This window comes from Manacus vitellinus, unplaced genomic scaffold (assembly GCF_001715985.3).
Source record: "Manacus vitellinus isolate BGI_N305 unplaced genomic scaffold, ASM171598v3 scaffold_57_pilon, whole genome shotgun sequence".
NCBI classification, from domain to species: domain Eukaryota; kingdom Metazoa; phylum Chordata; class Aves; order Passeriformes; family Pipridae; genus Manacus; species Manacus vitellinus.
Window position 1 is genome coordinate 3,422,314 of NW_021940666.1, and position 22,105 is coordinate 3,444,418.

The 22,105-nt window shown below is 38.2% G+C and overlaps 1 protein-coding gene across 3 annotated transcripts in view; it reads left to right on the plus strand.

Moving 5' to 3' along the window:
* The window catches only part of SHANK2 (SH3 and multiple ankyrin repeat domains 2), a 324,279-nt gene that overhangs the window by 93,839 nt on the left and 208,335 nt on the right, over nt 1-22,105 (plus strand). For 2 of the 3 annotated variants that reach the window (XM_018081842.1, XM_018081843.1), the window contains exon 1: nt 19,762-19,849. The exons of the other annotated variant lie outside the window; for it this stretch is intronic. In XM_018081842.1, the coding sequence (XP_017937331.1) occupies nt 19,813-19,849 (37 nt within the window). In that variant the 5' untranslated portion in view covers nt 19,762-19,812. Of the gene's footprint in view, nt 1-19,761; nt 19,850-22,105 lie in introns of those variants that run through there. 3 annotated transcript variants of the gene reach the window in all.

A 22,105-nucleotide genomic window follows, 5' to 3' on the forward strand; every position in this document is an offset into this window, starting at 1 on the left:
TTTCCTAAAATATGGAATCATGCTACTGAACAAAAGTGTTATGAAACACAACTCTTCTAAACTCCCCAACTGTAGCAGTATCCCTTGAATTTACAGACATCCAGACATGAACTGTAGATAAGTGTATTGTAAAATAAAGCTTTTAAGGTAAACTTAGTCTGACATTTCAGAATATAAAAGATTGAAAGCATGTGAAATTGTAGGGGTTGTGTAGTAAACAAGGTATTTGGAGTTGTGCAACTGTTTACAAAGCAGATTAATAGCTACAATAATAGAATGCCAGAAATATTCAAAACCAGACCTATGAGTATTTTGCGAACTTCTTATATTAGCTGAAGTACAGACACTGAAAATTGCAGAGAAAATACTTGGCAGAAATACACATTCTTGGGGCTGGGTTCAGGTTGTACAGTAGGAATTCTTAAAATACAACCAAAGAATAATGGAGAGGAAAAAGGAAAATCATTTTGAGGTGTGATTAAAGTTTGAAATAATTACAAAACATGCTTTGCAAGCCATTTTCCAAAAAGATAAGTGATCTTTTTGTGATGGTGCTTCTGTGCTTCCAGTGTGACGCTGGCAGGGAGGGGGAGTTGTTGGTGTCTTGCAGAAGTCAGTTCTTGACTTGCACGTGGCATTCAAAGCACTGCAGTTAAATCAATGTTTCTCATTGTTCCAGGTGTATCTCTAAGATATTCTAGTCTTCCAAGCCCTGTGTCGCCTTCCTCTGCTGGCCTTAATCACTAATGCTCTTCATCACCTTCCAACACCTCATTCCCATTTCCCTGTTCCACGCGCAAAGTGACAGGGGCAGTGGAGCAGGAGGAATTCAGAGGAAGTGGAGTTCACTTCCTCATCTCCTCTGAATGTTTATTTTGTCCACTTTCCAGTTTTCAAACCATACCATCAGAAGAGCTTTGCTTACATAAATTTCTGCTTTCAAATACTCTCCCCTTGAAATAGAATTCTGATACCTAACTTCTTTTGACGTTGCCTTCGTTTCTTGCCCTTCTTAAAGGATCCTGCTTCCCATATCCAAGTAGAAGTCCCTGGAATCCATTGCTGTCAGGTAAGGATTAAACCACGGTTGTTTCTTCTGTTTGGGGGCAGCAATAGAAAGGTCTGATTTTGGTGGAAAAGGAAAATCAAGGAAACAGAGTATTTCAGGAGCACAGCCTTCCCAGAAGGAAAGACTTCACAGACCCATCATCTGTTGTCTTGAGCTTAAGTTGGTGTAGAGAAAGAGGATCTCTAGGAAGAAATTCTTTACTGTGAGGGTGGTGAGGCCCTGACACTTGTTGTGGAGAAGCTGTGGCTGCCCCATCCCTGGAGGTGTTCAAGGCCAGGTTGGACAGGGTTTGGAGCAGCCTGGGATAGTGCAGGGGGCTAGAACTAGATGGTCTTTAAGATTCCTTCCAAGCCAAGCCGTTCCGTGATTCTGTTAAAAATTTTGGGCTCAGAATGACTCTGAACTCCACATTTGGGCCTCAGAACATTGAAAAGATGAGTTGAATAAAGTGGGTTTAACGTATTCATTGTGACTAATAGAATAACCTTAATATATTTTATACTATGCCAATATATACAAAATTTTACATCTAAGGTAGTGATTAAATGCTGTGCAATCCCACTCCATGTATCAGAGGGGTTGTAACTCCTTGAGATGTTTGAGACTAACACTCTGTTATTTTAAAAGTGGTATTACTACAGGGAGTACTGAATGTTTATATTGTCAAGGTAAAATAATGCAGCTCTGCACCTCATCTCACAGTTTTCTTGCAGATGATATTTCAGCAAAACTTCTGTGTACAGGTAGCCTTCTCCATGTGGTCCTACCTATCTGTTTCCTGGGAAAGCCAGTAAATGTGCATGCAGCAGGAAAAGGGCAGCTTTGGTTAGAAAGCTTAGCTTGTGCATAAAAAAATGAATGTTTTATGGTATTGAGCAAACTAGTAATTTAAAAAGAGAGTGGTTGTTGCTTAATATGTCCAGATATGTTACTTTGTGTTAGTATGCTGGTGTTTTAATGTGGTTTACAATTCTGTTGTTAATAGGAAGACTCCAAATTTTGTTGAACAATATAAATTGGATTTTTTTTAATTATTAATAAAATAGCTGCCTAATTTTCATTCAAAACCAACAGAATTTGGGCATAGATATCCTTTTGAAAATCCCAGTTTCAGAATTTAATTGATCCAATGGCCTCGATGCTGTCCTGAGGTTTGCACAAGCCATGAAGAATTCCAGGGAGCTAAAATTTACCATATTTATTCCTATAAATGTTTATCAAGAACAGTTTAGAGAAGGAAACCTTACATAAAGATTCCTGTATTGCACCTACAGCAAGCGCACTTGTCCATGGCTGTGTGTCCAGACATCTGGGGAGTGTGCATCCAGTTTTCATGGTGCAGTGAGTGGGAAAAGCCATTTTAGAGTAATTAAGTTCTCAAAACTGGAAAGAAACTGCTTCAAATACTTTAGAAAAGAACAACAGATCTGAGGTCTTTCAGTGTCCTGAGTATTATCAGAAGTATAAAGGAAACGTTAAACATACTTTGTGTTGTTTTGGGTCTATTTGCTTTGAGTCTTCTGGCACTTTAACTGCCCTTTATCTCTTTGTGGATCTGAATTTCAGAAATGAGTGTGACTAAGTGTTCGATGCTGAATCAAAGGAGGTGTTTTCAGAACTTAAATACTTGTTGAAGCAACAAAAGCCACATTCACAGTTTTCTAAAACCCAAATAAACTTGTTTTAAGATCTGCAGGGATGGATTAGCCATTATTTTTTCCATCATGAAGTAAGACATAATTCAGATTCCTTGTTTTCCTTAATGTGTGTACAGTACACTTAGCAGGAATAAATAATATGGGATAACTGTTGTGTATTATGGTATAATTTGTCTCTATATTGTGAAGAAAGTCAGAAGATAAGTCACTTAAACTTGGGAGAGACATGCAGTTAGGAAAAAAATTAATTATTATCACTTGTCACTCTTATGTCTCAAAGAAAAAAATAATTACTCAGTGTACAGTTACACATTACTTTAGGAAATTGTCAGGATGGAGATTTTCTTAGATTGGCATTTATGAAGACTGGCAGCGCCTGGTAACTGCAATATTGATGGGGTTGACAGATTTTAAGTTTGCCTGTGCAGTGTTGGCCCACTTGTTTAGATATTTCCAATAACACTTTTTTTTTCCATTTTGGAGAAGAGTTCAGTATCTATGAGAAAGGTTTGGACAAGAGTTCAGTCAAGTTAACATTTTATTGAAAGTATTTGTTGACCCTCTGAAATCCTGTGCAGTCACTCCTCTGTTCTTTGTCCAAGGTAGGAAGCTGTTCTCCATGCCTCCAATCTCCTACTATTGGTTGTTTATAATTCCCTTTAGAACTCCCTTCTCCAGTCTTCTCCAATATCTTTACAAGTGCATTTTATGTTATTTCACCCAAAATGATGCTGTGCTGTAACGGGAATGTTTGAAGCCTTTCCCCTGAGCCCTAGTTAAAAAGTAGGAAGTTTTCAATACAGTTTGATTAGGTTTGTTTTTCTTGGTTGGAAGTTATAATGCAGTGGTTTGGAGATTTTTTGAAATTTTTCTTCGCACTGTGGCATAAGGAGGATTACAGGTTGTCAGAATCAAATTGTGCTGTGTTTTCTACCATGGTTATAGCCTTTGTAATGAAATGTATAGATGTACCCTGCTCTGTTTTTATTAGAAGTTGGAAATTATCTTGAGAACTGCTTAGTTCTGCTTAGTTCTATGATATTTTTTATGTTCTTGTCAGAATCTGCCATGACAATTGCTTAATAAGCAGTTCAGATCTCATGGGTTCCTAATTCTACTCCCTCTTAAACTGATAAAATGTCCATAAACAGACAGTGTGGGGTGTCACCTTATATCTATAAAAGAGGCACTGAGGTCTGATTATTGAAATTATGAAGGTGCAAGTGAAGAGGAATTTATACCAGGTATTTTAGGAATTTTTATACCAGGTACTTTAGGAATTTATACCAGGTATTTTAAGAATTTATACCAAGTATTTCAGGAATTCATACAAAGTACTGAAAATGGAAGTACCCAAATGGGTTAGAAAACCATTATGCAAAACTACTAGTCTTTCTTCCACTAGTTTATATCCCTGTCAGCTTTGAGCTGATCTTGGCTTGACCTTAATGACAGTTTACCAATTCCCCATGCCCAGCAAGGTCTTATATCAGTCCTTCCTGCTTCAGGATGAGAAAATCATGACTGAACTGTTCCCACCACTCAGCAGTTCCTGAGTGATGAAATGAGAAGCCCTGTTGGGGAACTCTGGTTTAATTAGCACAGCTTTGAGTTAGCCCCCAAACCAAGGAGCACAAAACTTGCTATAAGTTGATTTTGTACCATTTTTCCATGCCCATATGACAGAAATCATAATAAACAAAAGAAGAAGGATAAGCCTTGCAGAAGATAATGAAGGCATAGTTTCATAACGAAGCAGCTTGGACCATTAAGGCTGGGTAGTCACAAATCCTGTTCAGTTATTGGAAACAAGTGACAACTTTCCAGTAATGGCTTCAAAGCTGTTATCTGCCTTCTGGATTTTCAGGAGTTCTCACTGTGCACCAGGGAGGTTACACCAGGACACATCTTTTGATATCCCATGACATTATGCAATGCACCCATCACATTGCATCACCAGTGAAATGCTGCTCAGATCATGTCTTTCCCTTGCATTAAAACTGAATGACAAAAAGGTTGAAATTCTACAATGAGAATAAATGGATTCCTACTGGTCTTCTTTATTGGTTTGAAAAGCTTGGGTAAATAAAGATGGAAGCATCTCATCTTTGTTGAAACCAGCAATCTTAAGGAACAGTTAGGAAAATTCAAACCTTCACCTTTGTAACCTCCACAAAGTTTTATTTTACAAAATTCAGGTGGAGAAATAAGATTTCCTAAAGATCTGGTGTAATACAACAGCCACTTGATTATTATTTTCCTTCCTTACTATCTTCCTGCAGTGTTTGTGTGGGTGTTGCATCCTGTTTAGCCTTCCATCTCTCAAGCAGTTCAAGTTTCCCCTGGGAGACTTTTGCACATTCCAGTGCCCCTTGTTGTTCAGACTTTAAATCAGTGGCATTTTGATGTCATGAAAAGACATGATAGGATTATCAAATTAAAAAAAAAATCAACATTCTTTTTGCATTATTGTCCTTTTATGCTTGAATGGAGACAACCTTCAGGTGATGATGATCATCATCATCTCAGATGATCCCAGTGTAGTACAAGATCTACTTCTATGGCTTTTTTTGCCATTTTTTTGGTGTCTTACTACTACATTCTGTGCTTCTCTTTTCTATGTAATGCCTGTAGGGAATTTCAGCAGTGACTTGCACAGTGAAATAGCAGCAGTGAATTATTTAAAATAAGTATAGTCACTTTAGCATGATTTAATAATTAAAACCCCGTTTTAAGAAAAAGTCACTCCACAAAGAGAATCAAGAGCCCTTGTTTGAGAACTGGTGGCTTTGGTCAGGAGCCCTGAAGTTTTTGGATTACCATGGAATTGTCAGCTCTGACAGGTACAGGAAGATCCTCTCAAGTGGCTTGAAGTCTCTGGTGTCTTATTTGCTTTCTTATCACTTACTAAATTCAGACATAAATTATTATTGCACTTTCAGATCATTAAAAAATGCCTTTCTCTTCTTTCCATTGCTCTCTTCCATTTATTAAGTATAATTGTTTAATAATGCAAAGTAATTTATTAACTTGAATGTGTAACTTTAAATATTTTATTAACAAATCCAGGGTTTTTAATACAAAATGTGGAACACTCACTCTTGCTGTGTACATGCACACGTATATATAGTTAGAAAAGCCTATAGCTGGGTTTCTATTTTCCACATATATAGGTAAAAATCCCTGAGAAGCCCAGTGTAAATTGTGCTCTTAGCTTTGGATTACAAACAGCTTCGTTTAGGAAACCACGCAGAGAAAGGTATTGGCTAAGGAGGTAAAAATATTTTATTTTCCTGAGAAAACAAAGTGGTTGCTGTGGGACAGAAAATTATCTAATGATGGCTTTCACAGAGATGTGCAACTGGCTGGAATTAGAATATTCAAACCACAGTGGGCAAAAATGTTGATTTTTCTAGGTTATATTTGTGGAAGATTTTTCTTAGTGGAGATCTAGAAACTTTCAAGAACAATAAAGAAATAGATATTTTTCTGTAGGGTACAATGTAATTGTTTTTCCTTTTCAGTCCTCTGCAAATGAAACATTTGTTTAGTCAAACTGCTTTTAAATACCTGTGAAGAAAATCACAGTCCTTGTGAATGCTCAATGATTTCTTGATGTGTCACCTCATACAAATAATGATTTTTTTTGTGTGTGTGCATGTAGCAATATAATTAAAAATCTAAGCAATAAATAAAAGTTATTATCTAAATTTAACAATAACCTGCTTAAAAGGTATTTTTAAATGGTGGAAAGCTTGAAATATGATGTTTTTTTAAATGCTGCTGTGCGAGATCTAAAAGCATCATCTTTCAACTTACCAAAGAGAATTATTGAGTCCAAGGCAACTGGGCAGGCTGGGGGTTGTTTGGCTCTGTGGAATGTGTTATGATCCCCCAAAAGCTTCTAATTAACTATCTTACCCCATCCTCCAAGTGTAAGAGCTATGGCTTTAGCCTTTTTCCCATGATACTTCCTATGACACGGCAATTTTTAAGAGCCCCATCTTCTCCAATGGAGAGGCTACAGTGTCACACCAGGTCTGCCTACATGGAGACTGGTAAAACCAATTAATTTAACTACAATTAAGCACCAGGGGCATGGAAATATTAGACCTATGCAGGTATTTGGTGCCTAATGCTATAGAAAGGTACATTTTGGAATGGTTTTTTTTCCTGGTTGTATGCCTGGGCCCCATTGAAGTGTATCTTTCAGAATTCAATTAAATGGACGTAGAAAACACATTTAGTGGTAAATCCACCATCCCTTGGCAGCAGTGCTTTTGTGGACACTTTTGCTTATCCAGAAGAATGACAACCTGGCATATCCAGAAGTTGTGTAGAGGCTTCTCAGGTGAATCTGCATGGAATGTCTTGTTAGCTCTGTAATTCTTGCCTTGCCAGACCCTCCTGACTCAGAAATCATGCATGAGCCATGTTCTCTTTTGCTCCTTGATCTGGGAATACGCTGCAGAAATGCCCAAGCCCAGCAGCGCGTGCTGGATTTTGCTCTGTGCTTGCTGCACTGAAGTGCTTTTGTTGCTCACATGAATTACTTAGCACTTGTACTCTTTTTAAAAAAAGATCTTAATGTCCTCCCTAGCTTATTATGGACACTAGTTTCTAATGCCTGTAGATTAGTAGTGAGTAAATGCCTTGAGAAAAATTAGTCTGTTCTTGAATGAGAAAAAACCGAATGTTTTCATTCCTTTCATAACTTTATTCTCTTAACAAATTAGAGGTCTTTGTTATCCAAAGAGATTTCTGCTGTGGTCATGCTTGGAAGTTCCACTAGCTGTGTGTGCCTTGCATAACTGCATGCAAAATTGCTGCTCTAGATTATCCTGCTTTTAGCATGAATAGCTAAGGATGTGATCTTGCAGCATGATTAGGCTTCTGGGATCCTCTCAAATTCCCTGAGTTTCTAACCTGTAGTATCAAGCTAGCTAAGTCTTACTTGTACTAGTGACAGGCTTTTTCTGAATGTGCTGTATTTTGAAAAGTTACTGAAGTCAACAGTCCTGTGAGAGAGACCATTTACTGTTGAGTGTGATCATGATTTCTGTCCTTAGTGTGTTTGTGCCTCCATTTGCTCAAAAATATCCAGTTATTGCCATCAGTAATAAATTTCTACTTTGTTTCAGTTTCCTATCTCCTTTTCCACAACTTTTTTCACAACTGTTCCCTAAATTTTGTCTCATAGTAATCCTCAGATTCATGTTGAACTACTTCATCCATTTTTTACAGTGTCTTTACTCAGTTCCTGCATTACAGGCTTTTCTGTGGTGACAATGTTGTTTTCTACCAGCCAATCTCCTGAACTTTCTGTACTTACACTCCCTTTATTTGTTTATGGGGTCTATTCATCACTGCTAACACAGTCCCTGGACCTTGGGGTTTCTTCTCTCCTCTTCTTTTTTGTCTGTATGTGTTTGCATGTCTTTCCTTTACAGTACTCCCTTTTGGTCAAGACATATTTCTTACCTGGCATTAACAGTTGTGTGTTGGGAGGTTTGTTCTCTAGGCATCACCTGCACTGGGTAGGTATTGAAAATGCAGAATATTGATAGATACAATGTTGTAAAAGCCAAGAAAATGCTCCTCAGCCACAGAACAGTATTTAGGAGACAGCTGCTTCCCCCCCATCTTTTTTCCTGTAAGGGAGAGTGACAGAGGAGATAAGAAAGATCAATTGGATTTACAAAGGTTTTCCCAGGCATAATAGTGCATAGCAACAAAATCCCTGACAGTTCCGCCCTTTAAGGAGCACAGAGGAAGGTTGAAATCGGTCAGTGAGCCTTAATTAGTGAGAGTCTAAAATAAAATCCACACTGAGACAGAGTAAGGTGATGATAAGGAGAGAGAATCTGTATTTTGTTTATGCTGCTATTTACCAGTAGCAATGTCTATTTTCAGAAAAGGCTATCCATTCCTGGCACAATGATCAGAAAGTCTCATGTAGTCTCTTCTGAAGAAGGCTAACAACCTTTAAATGCTAAGCTTCTTGATTATGTAAGCTGAAAAAAGTACTAAGTCAGAGAAAATTCTGCCCATTCTTTTAGATAAGGGACCAGTGGAGCACCAGCTAAAAATGAGTTTCCTAGTTAATATTTGGAACCTTGTCTATTGAAGTGCTGGTGATGTTTGAAGAATTAAATGGAAGGCTTACTGGTTGTTCTTCTCTTGGATCTATACTCTGGAGAATCTACAGTTGTGAAATTTTTCACTTTTCCTCCACAGATTATTCCACTCTCTTGTTGGATCAAAGCAGCAAAAGGGTTTTCTTAGTCTAGGTTGCACTAGAATACAGGGCAGCAGTGGAGGTAGGAATAAACTGCACTCTCTGCACAGCTTTTGGATAGAAATGGGACTTGTGATCATGGTGGGCTATGGAGAAGCTACTTGACTTCCACCTTACCTGTGTGCGCTTCCCAGTTATGTGCTTAGACAAATCCATGAACTGTGGTTGTTCAAAGGAGTGATGGGGGAAGAGAACTACTTTTGAATACCTTCAATGCTTTTATAGTGTCCTACATAGGACTCTTGTTCTCTGTCTTGCATCATTCAAATGTTCCTTTTATTTCTTGACAGAAAACTGCTCCCATTAGAACCCACAACAAAAGATACACCACCTTCACTGCAAGTAGGATTTAAACACTTGTGTTTTTCCCTTCATTCATTACTTGAAAACTTGTAGATTAAGAGGTGCAAGTGCTCCAGTGTCAGAGCTCTGTGACTCTCTCAGTGATGTAGGAGCTTACTCAGAGCCTTTGCTTTTTGTTGAGTTTCCAACATAAATTTAAATCGCTAATGAGTTACTCCTGCGTCTTCGTCATTTACTGTATTACTTTTGGTGTCTGTATGGTTTGCTAAATCCTTATCTTAAAGTGGTGGCTGGTGTTCAGAGACTCAGTAAACTCTGAGCAGAGGCTGTAGGAATTGCACTTTACTCCTTCGTGCCATGTGCAGCATCCCAGCGTACTCTGCCTTCTTGTTAATGTACTATGTGGCATACACTTTCCTGAGTCATTGAGTACTGTGATTCCTAGGCATCTTAAAGCAGTAATCCATTTTCATTTTCTCCATTGAAAATCTCTTTCAGATTATATCTCCCAAATTCACTGGGAATCACTGGAATTTCGCTGTATTTTCTTCCTGTCTTCCAGTCCTTCCACCTCCATTTATACTTTATTTCTTGACCTCAAATGTATCCTGTGAGTCCCATTTATTTCTCCTCTTTTTCTGCTAATAACTCCTTTGATGTTCCTCGCAGCTTCCATACTAGTATAAAGTGAAGCATGGTGCTAGCCAGGGGGACTTAGGGTGAATTACTTGTAAATTTCTTGCCAAATTCTTGACCAGGAAAAATTATTCAAGGTGATTCTATAGAAGTTTTCCTCAGCTTTATAAATTTCCATATATTCTTTTTCTGTTTCACTGCCCTCCACCAGTCATCTTCCAGCTGAGGGAATGGTCTTAGGCTTTCCTGATTTCCACTGGGAACATGGCAGTGAGAATAATCTGTGACTGTGTTTCTGATCCCTGTTGCAACAGAGGTGTCCTGGGGACTGTGGTCACCTCTCTGTTATCTCAAACAGTGGTTCCTGAGAAGCCAGAGTTGCTGGGGACTCTTACGGGATTGCTGCACCACAAGATTGCAGTGAAATTTTGTCTGGTGTTCACTGGTAGAGCTGAGGGCTGGATATTTCCCTTGATTTAGGTCTCTACCACAAATATTAGTAGACAAAAATATGCTGCAAGTGGTTTGAATTTGCTTCTCAACTGAAGCTTCCTAATGTAAGATCTGAAATACATATTTTATGTTACCTTGTTTTATCTCTCTTATGTCCTTTTTTCTTTGGTACGTAGTATATTTTCCATGTTTATTTACTTTTTTGTTTATAAAGATATCGTGTTTATTTCTTAAATTTCTCATGACCCTGACCTGTGCCCCTGAATTTATGAGTACAATCACCATCTTATTTTGGATGTGCTTCTGTAGATGACCACAGGCTGGATCCTAGGTGGCCAATGCCAGATGATGCTTCCTCCAGTGAGGAATACGTATGCAGTTTGCTTGTTGATACAGTTGTTCTCCTTTCTCTGATCCCATTCTTTTTTAGGCTTTATTTGCATCACTTCTTGCCTGGAAGAAAACAGAGTTATTTTGAAACTTGAACACGGAAGTCAAATTTCATTGTAGTAGTCATGATGTCTGGGGGTGTGACTGCCAAATAATATCCAGAACAGTTCTATTTTCATAGTAATGTCTTGGATGTCAGCCATGCATTTTCCACTGAATTAATGAATATCACATCTACCACTGCTGCCAGAAACATAAGAACAAATGGGAATGCTTCTGAAATAGAATGTACGTAAAATTGCTTTTTGATGATCGATTTAAAGCTTGCACTTTGTTTATTCTTTCAGTTATTTACCTGCTCTGACTTACTAACCTATATAAACAGAGAGTCCTTTTTTGTATTCTTGTTCCATAAAATCTGAACTCAACTGTCAGTGCAAAACTCGATCTGCAGGCAGCATCAAGAAACAGGGGGGGAAAAAAGGTCTTTCCTCAACATTTTCAAAGATTTTAAAACCCAAGTGAACCAGGAGTAGGTATAGTATTGTGATATCACTTTAATCATTAATCCACCTCAAAGACTCTCCAGTGAGCAAGCCTTTCTTTCTCAATGGGATTAACCACTGAGAACATTACAAATGCTGCAAACACCTACATATTTGTACAGAGATAACCCCCTGTTACAGCAAATACTTCCTTTTTTTATCTTTTCTTAGTTATACCAGCATGATTCATTAACAATTATTTTTGAGATGAAGAAATCTGGGCTACTAATATAATTTAAAATGCTGTTACTTTAATGAATAAGTCAACAGTGTTTTAGTTTCTATTTAATAGCAAGTGTCTAAATGGAACTAAGGATAGCGAGACAATTATCAGCTTATTGGGTTTTATCTTTTGAAGATCCTGCTTGATAACATGACTTTAGAGCTTACTATCCTCTATTTAGAAGAGAAGATATTTTGGGGGATCAATGGTTGCATTGCGTATCTACAATCTTTAGCATAAAAGACAACTGGAGATTTGCAGGGAGAGACTCTGCTCAGGTAACCCAAATGTGGTCTCAAAAGTGTCAGTATGACTTAACTCAGTGCTCAGCTCCACTTTGGAGTTCAGGTGATGAGAATAAGAGCAAAGGAGGAATTCTTGAAGATCACTTATACTAGAAAAGAGGGGAAAATAGTGTGCATAGGATAATGTGGGTGCTATAATGGTGGGATTCACTGTTTACAGTCATAGTTTTTTGCTTTCTCAAGCGTTGTGCAAGTCTATGGGATATGGGTGTCTTACTGGCTTCTTCTACACTCACAACCCCCAGAAGTATCCTCTCCTTAAATTCTCTTCTCACTGCTTGCAGACTCACGGGCTTCAAGGAGGCTGCAGAGTCAAAAATTTTATTCTCTTGGTGCTTAGTTTATTTTTTTGTTGGTAGTACCTCTGCCAGGATAAAAGTGGACTCCTTTTGCTGCTCTGCTCTAATGTAAGAATGAAAGTGGTAATGCAAGTTTTTTGTCATTAAGTACATCATAAAGTAGTGTGCGTCTCTGGGAAGGCAGCCAGCAGAGTGAAAAGCTTTCACAGTTCTCTAGTTCCTTTCCAGCCCAGCTATGTCTCCTCAGTAAAATACTGTATTCTTTACTCAATGAAAATACTATCCTCAAAGTGCAATAAGGTGTTAAAAAATTATAGCAATGTCATATTAGCAGCTTGATTGTTCCCTCCTCTCTTCACAATTAAACTTTGGCATAGGAAGATTGGATGATTTTTTTTCCACTATTTTTAAGTGTTTATAGGTTGCAACCTCCTAGAAATCTTTCTCTTCTAAAAACTGTTTTCTTTTGTCCAAATCCTCCTCTCTCCCTATCCATTTGTCTTGGTTGCTAATTTTATGTAGCTTTGCCATGGCAGGGTATCTTCTAGAAATTATCTCTTATATGCCATTTATTTCCTCTTGGCTCTGGGAGGTGGGAAGATTATCCTTTGAGAGCTGGTGGTGGAAGCAGTGAAAGGCAGCTGTAGCCATGAGAAGAAGGGAAAATGAAATTGAAAAATGGCAGTGAAGGACACCAAGATTTTAGAGTGGAAGATGAGGGGAGAGCTGGAGCTAAAGGAAGATGTTATGAATCTGTTTCTTTGCTGTTTTCTTATCATTCCTGCCTTGGCTAACTCACACTCATGCATGAATTTCAACAAATAAGTTTACCCAATACTCCCCACCCTCCGAATACACTTGTCTATGTAAATTGTACTGGACTAACACTTGTACCTCTGTCACAACATTTGACCACTTTGACCACTTACATATTTGGAAACTTCTACAAGAGTCCAGTCTTTTTTTTCTTCCCCAATTGGGAGCATTATACACTTTTCAGTTATGAAAATGGTGTTATTCTAAATAAAACTGACATGATCCACCAACACTTTTGGAAGCACAGATGCTTTGTCCCACTATTTACTAAAGAGGTTCACACTTAGATTAAAGCAGTGAAATCAGATCACTGAATAAGGCCTGGAACAACATAATGATTTAAGGAATTCATGGAGAGCTTCTGGGAGGAAGAAAGTTACACAGAGGCAAAATTAGATTGTTTTCTGTACAGTACCAGAACACAGAAACACCATGCAGTCCAGTCCAATACTGGTGCATTTGTTTAGCTAAACATCTTGTGTGGTTTTACTTACCTTTGTTCTCCTCTGCAACATCAGACTGCAACCCACAAACTCACACCACAACCCACAAATTCAAATACTGCATCTGAGGCCCATCAGTGTCAGACATCAGAAGAGGAGTCAGGCATCTTTGTTTGCAGGAACCCCCAGCCGTGAAATTCTCTGAATGACATGGGTTTTAATTTATCTTTTTCTTCAGCATAAACTGTGTGGGTTGGGATATGCACAGCCCCCTCATGTTAAGCGATATTTTTTCCCAACTCGGTGTATACATAATGCAAAGAATGACATTAATTTGTTATGTACTCAATGCTTCTGAGTGGTGCTGCATCAGGACAAGATTTTCTAGTGTATTATTAGAGGAGAAAATTTCTCCACCCTTTCACCAGCTTATTTAAAGAGCACAAGAATTTGTAACGGGTTATAATTTTATTTTATTCATATTTTCTACCCTATTGTTGGAGGTAAAAGAATGCAGCTTCAGGGGTTCACACTTGACTGCTTTCAGTCTGAGGTAAACAGATCTTTCTGTCCAGATACTGTAGAAGTTGTTAATCTCTTGCTTCAATGACACTTCTAAGTAGCTGGTTGCTGATAGTCTGCTGCCGTATAAAGATGAACCATTCTGGATGAGTTCTACTTACTGATGAAAACAGACCTGGAAATCAGCCCAGTTCATATTTAAAGAAATCAATTACAACAAGTAGTTTCATGTTTTATCAACTGCAAATCACCCTGTTGCCTTTTTTGAAAGGTTTCTCAATAACTATTTACTTTTTAAAAGATTCTCCTTTTCCTTGTCTTCACAGCCAGTGGAGAAAACTCTTTGTTATCTGTGTGCACAAATGTATGGAGGACAGACACAAATATTTACCCTACTTATTTGTATTATTCAGAGTAAGATTGGATGCCGTTTTCAACCCAAATATGCGTAATAGAAATGAGGAACTGTGAGTGCTCTGGGAGTATAAAGTCTTGAGAAACCCTTGTCAGAGCTGGCCTTCCCATTCCAGGGAGAATGCTCTACAGGAACACATCTACATAAAATACAGGGGTTTATTTGGCTAAGTTGCTACTTTTACATCAGTATATCTGTTAGAATCAAAGTGAGCCATCCATGTTTTATTCAGATAGGCTGCTTACTTCGACGATGCTAATAGACTTGAGTCATGTTTTTAAATTCCCCTTCAACTATTGTAGCTTCCTCTCGTTGCATTTGGTTTTCTCTTTCTCTCTTCAAGCTGTTGCTTGCAAGACATCTCCCTCATTATTGGCCATTGTTTCCTCCCTCCTTCCAGCCTTTCACACAGAATTGGAGGGTTTCATTTTCCCACCTTTTAACCTTCTATTGTTCTGCTTCTATCTGCACCCCTGACCCAAATTCCTCACACAAAGCAACCTCCCATCCTTGGGGACCGAGGTTTTATTTTGGCTCTCAGGTAAATTCTGATCTGTGTATCTGTATCACTGCAGGCAGAGCTTCAGATATTTGCAGGTACTGCCACATTGAGCCTGACAATTTTTCTTTTTAAAAAGGGAAAAGCCATGAGATTCAAGCTCTTTTGGATCATAATTTCTACTCCTATTACCTTCTAACCTATCAAAGAGGTGTCAGACATTGGCTCTGACATGTAACAAGTTTTAAGCAATACCCAGTAATTTTTTAATGTAATCTGAGTAGAAGATTCTCTGTCTCTACTTGATGTTGTATAAGCATCTCAAAGTAAAACCCTGAGGTGAACATGTCTCCCTTCTGCAGACACGTGCAGCTCTTTGAGTGTTTTTCTTGCATTAGTGCTGTAATCTTAGTGAAGGCTTATTTATAATCATATGAGCACAGCAAGAAAGAAGGATTTTCATTTCCCATGATTTTAATTTCACTTATTTGTTGCATCTGTATATTCATCAACTTTTAAATTCCTTTGGAATGTACCTACAAACACACCTTAGATACTTTGTTATTAAAATACTTGGGAATTGAGTGAGGTGTTTTCTGCAGAATTGGAGAACTTGGCAGTGGCCGGTTTGCTCCATCACACAAAAATTTGCCTGTGTGATGAACCATCCACACAGTTGTGCCTGAGCTGAGAGCGTTCCCAACTCCTTGATGTTGGTTTTTAGGGATGTTCTGGGAAGAAGTTCCTTGAAAGAGCAGTGTGACACTGGCCCTGGTCACAGAGAGTGAAGTCTGGGGACGGTGTTGTAGCGGCAGCGCCCGGTGACGGAAGGGGTGTCTGGCACATGGCTGTGGAACTCACACTGCTATTTTTTGTTTTTCCTTCTAATTGATAGCTCCTGCCATCTGTTCCCGAGTCATCCCTCTGCTGTCCTTTCCTACACACAGTCTTCTGCCCCCATTCTACCCTTCAAACTCAGCCTGTCTGCCTGAAGGCTGCTGGTTGATACCACGGGTAGCTGGGTGCTGAGAAGTTACTACCAGTGGCAACAGAGATACCATTGAAGTTAGGGCAGCTAAGGCTCCTCCAGCATCATTTCAGTGGGCTCAGATGCTTCTCTCTGGTTTAACTGCAGCTCCCTGAGAAAACTCCCCAGATTTTTTGCAGCAAAATAAAAACCCCAAACTCTTTGCTTTATAAAATAGATTTAATTTTTTCACTGAGGTGAATTCCTAAATCTGTGTTCCCGACCACCTTGTGGCTTTCTGAAATAAGTAAATAATCTAGAAGCACTGTAGCAACCTAGTTTGGGTTCCCCCCTTTCCCCCCACAAAGAGCCTTTATGTACTTAACTGTCTATATATGAATCTCTCTTTTCTTGCCTAACTCTCCTTTTGGTGGCTTAGCATATGGGAAGCCTATTTTGTAGTGGAGAGAAATGCATTTATACATGCTAAGAACTGTATTTTTAACAGAAACCTAGATGTTAAAGGGATTTTTTCTGGCAAGAACTCCAAAATTGACAAAATCAAACAAGAATAAAATCAGGACAGTCATAGCTGTGTTCTGCCATTATCTGAGGAGCCTTAGCCCTTAGAGGTGTTGGTGGGATGATTAAATAAGAGCTTTGGTCATAATTTTGTGCTTTTTTAAAGGCATCCAAGTGTCCAAAAATAGATCCTCAAGAGTATGTAAGTCACTGATTTTCCACAGATTTCTAATGGGGGCTGTGGACTCAAATGCCTATAAAAATTGGGAGACTGTTGTTACAAATATACAAAAAATGCTCATCAAAATTAACTTAGGAGCCCAATTTCTGTTTAAGGTGGCTTTTTCCTCTTAGACACATCCCCATGCAGATGCAGACACATCCCACACATTTTCCTGAGCACCTCCCAAAGGAGCAGGGAAATGAGAGTTTACTTCACGTCTGTTTAGAAAGGTCTTTGTGATTTTTAGGTTAAGAATGTTTATAGCTCATGGGTTATATTGGGGTTTTTGTACTACTATAGTCAAATGATTAGGTTTTTGTGCTGAGACAGCAATACCAAGACTACAGTTATGAGGCAGAAAATCTTTCAGGAAAAAGTGAAAACTGCTGGAATATTTTCTTTTTAAATTTCCCAACACCACAAAATTCAAGACTTCAGTTAAAATAAACAAGTCCTAATAAGCTATTAGCGAAAATGAGGAAAAACTCAAAAACTGCAGCTGCAACTATTCACTGACTTCCTTGATTGTCATATTTTCCCATTGTACAATAGTGGTTATTGCAGGAGGCTCTGCCATATAGGAAGAAATTATATTTCCTGCATTGGGGAAAAGACAGACAGTTAAATGGAATAAAATGATCAGTCATCAGCTGATACATCTGCTGGTGTAGGTCAGAAAGAATTGCCACAATTTCCATGAAACTCAATAATTTCAAGTGGCTTTCATATTTTTTTATGTTTTTCTAACACTGATTAGAAACCTCTAGATGATGAAATGTTATGGCTCTGGCAAGAATCTAATAAAAATCCCCCTTGGGATTGGTTTTGATTGACTACAGTTGCCTGTCTGTTTTTGTTTTACTGTATATGAACAGACATGAATGAGCACAATTGGGTTAACCCTGTCCTTGCTCTACTGCTGGGATTAAAGACTTTAAGCCACTGACACCCCTGAAAAGGAAATTAGGATTCCATTAATACTCAGAGTTCCTTTGTCATCTGTGGCTCAAAATATAATTTAGGGGGATTGGATGAAGATATTTGAAACTGTAAAGCACAAATGCTTGTAATTCAAGTTAGTGGCACAGTTCTGGTGTAGCAGTTCTTGTTCTGGAAATTACATTGGTTCTTCTGGGGGGCTAATTAATGCACATATTTATAAGTTAATGAATAAAAGTTCAAAGTTATTCTTTAGAAAGCTTTACATCTATTAAAAGTTAAGAAGAAGATTCTTCCTGTCAAATAAAGATGTTGGATGCTGTGTCCAACATTTCCCTTGGTAAGATTTTCACCTGCTAAGGATAGTTGCTTTTAAAAAGAAATTGAATCAAAACATAAAATTGTATTAGAGAAGCATTATTTTCTTTATAAATTAGACACTGGAATGTTAAATTAAGTTTAAACTATTCAATTAATTTTTGCTTACTAGTTCTTTTTGCTGTTATGTTAACTATGAGATCATTATGCATAAAGACATTAAATTCATTTAAGTAATTTATTTTCTGTCTTGAAGCAGTTTTCTCATAAGAAATTCCCTTAATTTTCAAAATAGATGCATTAATGATCATCAGAGAACCCTGAAATGGAATAAATATTTATTAACTGTTACAGAGGTTACGTTATTTATGACCAGTTTTTAATGTAGGTTACTGGTTTTTTTAGACATTGAATTTCCTGTTCTTTGATATCCTTGTATCTTAGATTTAACTAGATACGCTTAACATTTTTGTGATTTTTAGCATCTCCCCCTGCTTCTTATCTGCCTTTCTCAGTTATTTACACTTCCTCTGGAAGCATGCTTGCACTGCCCGGCACAGCTATAAATCAATTTTTTTAGAATTAGTACTTTACAAACTTCACTGGTTACACCTTGTGTTTTCTGGCATCTGCAGAAATTCAGCACTGAATTTAGCAAAAGAGCTTGATCAGGTTTTTTTCATTTTTATTTTTATTCTGTGCAAAAAGGAATTTTCTTTTATTCCAGTGCAATGGAAGGGGAAGGGGAAATAATTGGGCTTGTATCTCTGTTTGAGACTGGAATATAGGCCATGGGAAGATATTCTGTGTAGTGACAGGTTTGTCTCCCTTCTTAATGGAGTCATTGTGTGAAGATTAGTGTGACTTGTACTTTTCCTCAAATTGCTTCTTTGGAACATTGCAGTGAGCAAGGAAGTAAATAAAGAGGGAAAAGGGAATAAAGAGGGGAAAGGGAATAAATAGGGGAAATGAGATAAAGAGGGGAGAGGAGATAAAGAGGGGAAGGGAAATAAAGAGGGGAGGGAAATAAAGAGGGGAAAGGAAAAGAATAGGGAAAGGAGATAAAGAGGAGAAAGGAGATAAAGAGGGGAAAGGAAAGAAAGAGGGAAAGGAAATAAATAGGGGAAGGAAATAAAGAGAGGAAAGAAGATAAAGAGGTGAAGGGAATAAAAAGGGCAAAGGAAATAAAGAGAGGAGAGGAGAGGAAATAAAGAGGGGGAAAGAAATAAAGAAGGGAAATTGAATAGCAGAAAGGAAATAGATAGCAAAAAGGAAATAGATAGTAAAAGGTGAGTAAACAGCAACAAGAAAATAAACAGCAACAAGCAAGTAAACAGTAAAATCCTCTGTGCACCGAGAGTCAGCTGTGCAAATTTCGAGCTAAACGCCTGTCCCCAGCAGCTCCCGCTGTCCAGGCTTCCCCTGTTCCCAGTTGCAGCTGCAGAAATGCCTTTTCCCACCTTGGCAAATCCACGTTTGCCCCCCCGGGCTCTCTCCGGCCGCCCGCACCTCCCTCATCCCGCGCTGGCTCCGCACACTCCGGGCTGGGAGCGGAGCGGGAGCATCGTCTGCGAGGCTGTGGCGGCGGCAGGTTCACATGACTAATGCTGGGAAAGATAGCAGGAGCTTCTTTTTTTTTTTTTTTTTTTTTTTTTTTTTTTTTTTTTTTTTTTTTTTTTGAGGAGCTCCAGTCTGTGCACAGTTGGCTCCCAGCTGACAGACAGAATGTGGGGTGGGCTTTGTCACCAGAACGCTGGGTACTGCATGCCCAGCTATGCTCGCAATTCCACGGTGCCCAGAAACCTGCTGCTTATGTCAGAGTGCAGCCAGCCTGAACACATAGAAATTGGGTAGCTTGAATCATTTTTATTTTTATTATTATTTTCTTGGGGTTGTTTTTTTTTTTTGCCTCTTTCTTCCCAGCAAAGGTTATGTAATGAGGGGATTGCTGCTAAAGTAAAAAGGGAAAATGAAGTCTTTGTTAAATGCCTTCACAAAGAAAGAAGGTAAGCGATGAAAGCAGAACACTTTGATGTTTCAGACTGGTGTTTTCTTGTGTACATTGAATATGATGGGTTTAGTGACTATAATTAATCAATTCCTGCAATTTCTTTTGCAAAATCATTTGATGTTAGATGGTCCACTAAGGCAAGTGGTTATTAAAGCTGGATGTGACTTTATTCCTTTTAGGATTTTCTCTGAAGAATCAAGTAGTTATAGAAATGTTTTTGTTCCCTAAGAAATACATTTGGAGACACGTTAAGGATTTTCCAGGGTGAATTTTGTCAGTAAATGGTGCTGAATTGCCCCTTCAGATGTATGAAGTACCAGGAATAGAATTGGGAGAGCTGGAGAGAGGATTGTATGGTACTTTCAAGTATGCTTTTAGGGATGATAAATTTAAACTTTAGGAGCATGTAATTAGTTCAGGCATTTTCATTTCATTTTATATCAACTGTTTTTCCCAGACAAGTTTTGTAACAGTTAGACTTACAGTTCTGAATGTGGGAAATATTAGGGAAAATCACTGTCCAACTGGGATTAAAGCGTGGACATTTGCATTTCATCATATTGTGTTGTAGTTATTTTAATTTTATTATTGTGAAATTAATATAAATAATGCCGATAAGAAGAAGCTAAAAAAATATCCACCCACTTACAGTTTGCAGATTGCTGGGGAAAAGAAACAGTTGGGTGGAATATTAATCACTTCAGGCTCCGAAATGCTTATTTTTAACTCTTTCTATAAAAGATTTGTGTTAGACAAGCGTCAATTGGTGTAATTAGTTGTCCCCTTTCCTGATTATTTTCTATAGTAAAGGCTAATTTTGGTCGTAGTTCCCTCCTTAAGAACAGAGCATTAATAGCAAAGCAAAAGCTAAACTCTTAAATGAGCATGTAAAATCCTTCTAAGGCACATAAGGAAAAAAGAAGACAAGGGTACCTGGAGAGTGGTTTCTCAGTTCTGTTGGTATAAATGTGCTCAGCAGCTCTCTGTCCATCTTGTCACCCTGGCCCTCGTGCTCTCTCCCCTCCCACCAGGAGATATCCCACCAACCTCTCCAGAGTCCCAGTAAACATATCCAAACCATTGGCAAAATTTAGTTTTATCTATCTGTGGTTGGAAGGCTGGGCAGGCTGCTTGGATAGTCACCTGTTTAGGTTCATGGAAAATTAGAATCTAAAGGTCAGACTCAATTTTTGCTGAATCCAAGGCAAACTTTGGCGACCCTGAGACAGCAGGATTAGACCTTCAGGTGGCAAATGTGCCAAACATTCCCTATATTCAGTTTTGTGTGCTTTCTCCTTGACTGGATTTTGCTCTATTGTACCTGGGAAGGATCCTTATCTTCAATGAAGTAATTTCTAGAGTCAGATTCCAAGTGCCAAAAATATAGGAGTGCAGAAATGTCACATCTCTGTCCCCTACATCGACCTAAGGATCTGTATATGCCAATTTGGGAACTAAATGCTTAGAGTTTTCTTTAAGTTGGCACTAACCAGGGCTTTTACTGTGACATCTAAAGCACCCGGGTGCTCTCAGTGACATACTCAACTGCTTTGAAACCTTAAAAAAATATGAAATGTGAAACACTTGAAATGCCATGAAAATTATACAGAGTTTCTACCACTTTCCAGCATAAATATTGTATTTCTCTGCTTTATCCCCTTTAACAACTTTTAAAGAATGCTTCCCTCATTTCAGCCTTGTCTCAAAGGAAATATGGAATTTAAGCCCTTTCTCTCTGCTCACACTGTTCTCTTGTTTGGTTGTTCTGATGTTGAGTTGTTTACTAGAGAAAGTTTCATCTCATTAGAAATACAAAGGATGCTGTTTTAAAATATTCAGAATTGTAGTTAATCATAAACTGATTCTGGTGAAAATTATATAAACCGTTCTTCTCCTTGCAGTTCCATCTCTATTTTATGCTATGAGTACACTCTCAGTTTTGCTCTGAAACCTTAAATTTTGCTTTGTTCTCTCAATTAAAGGCTCTATTTCAAGACAGGACAGATTGATTCCTATGTATATTCATATTTATGTGAATTTATTTACTTGCACAGTATGACAGACATTCTTATTCTGTTTTTTCTGTGGTTTTGAAGGATATTGAATGAGTAGACATTTCTGGTACTTCATAAATTGCACTTACTGGCACTTTAGACATGTAGGATGATATTTTGTGGGGCTTCTTTACCAATTTAAATATGATTTTTTTTGAGAATTACAGCACCTCAATGAAGTCCTCAGAATAATGCCT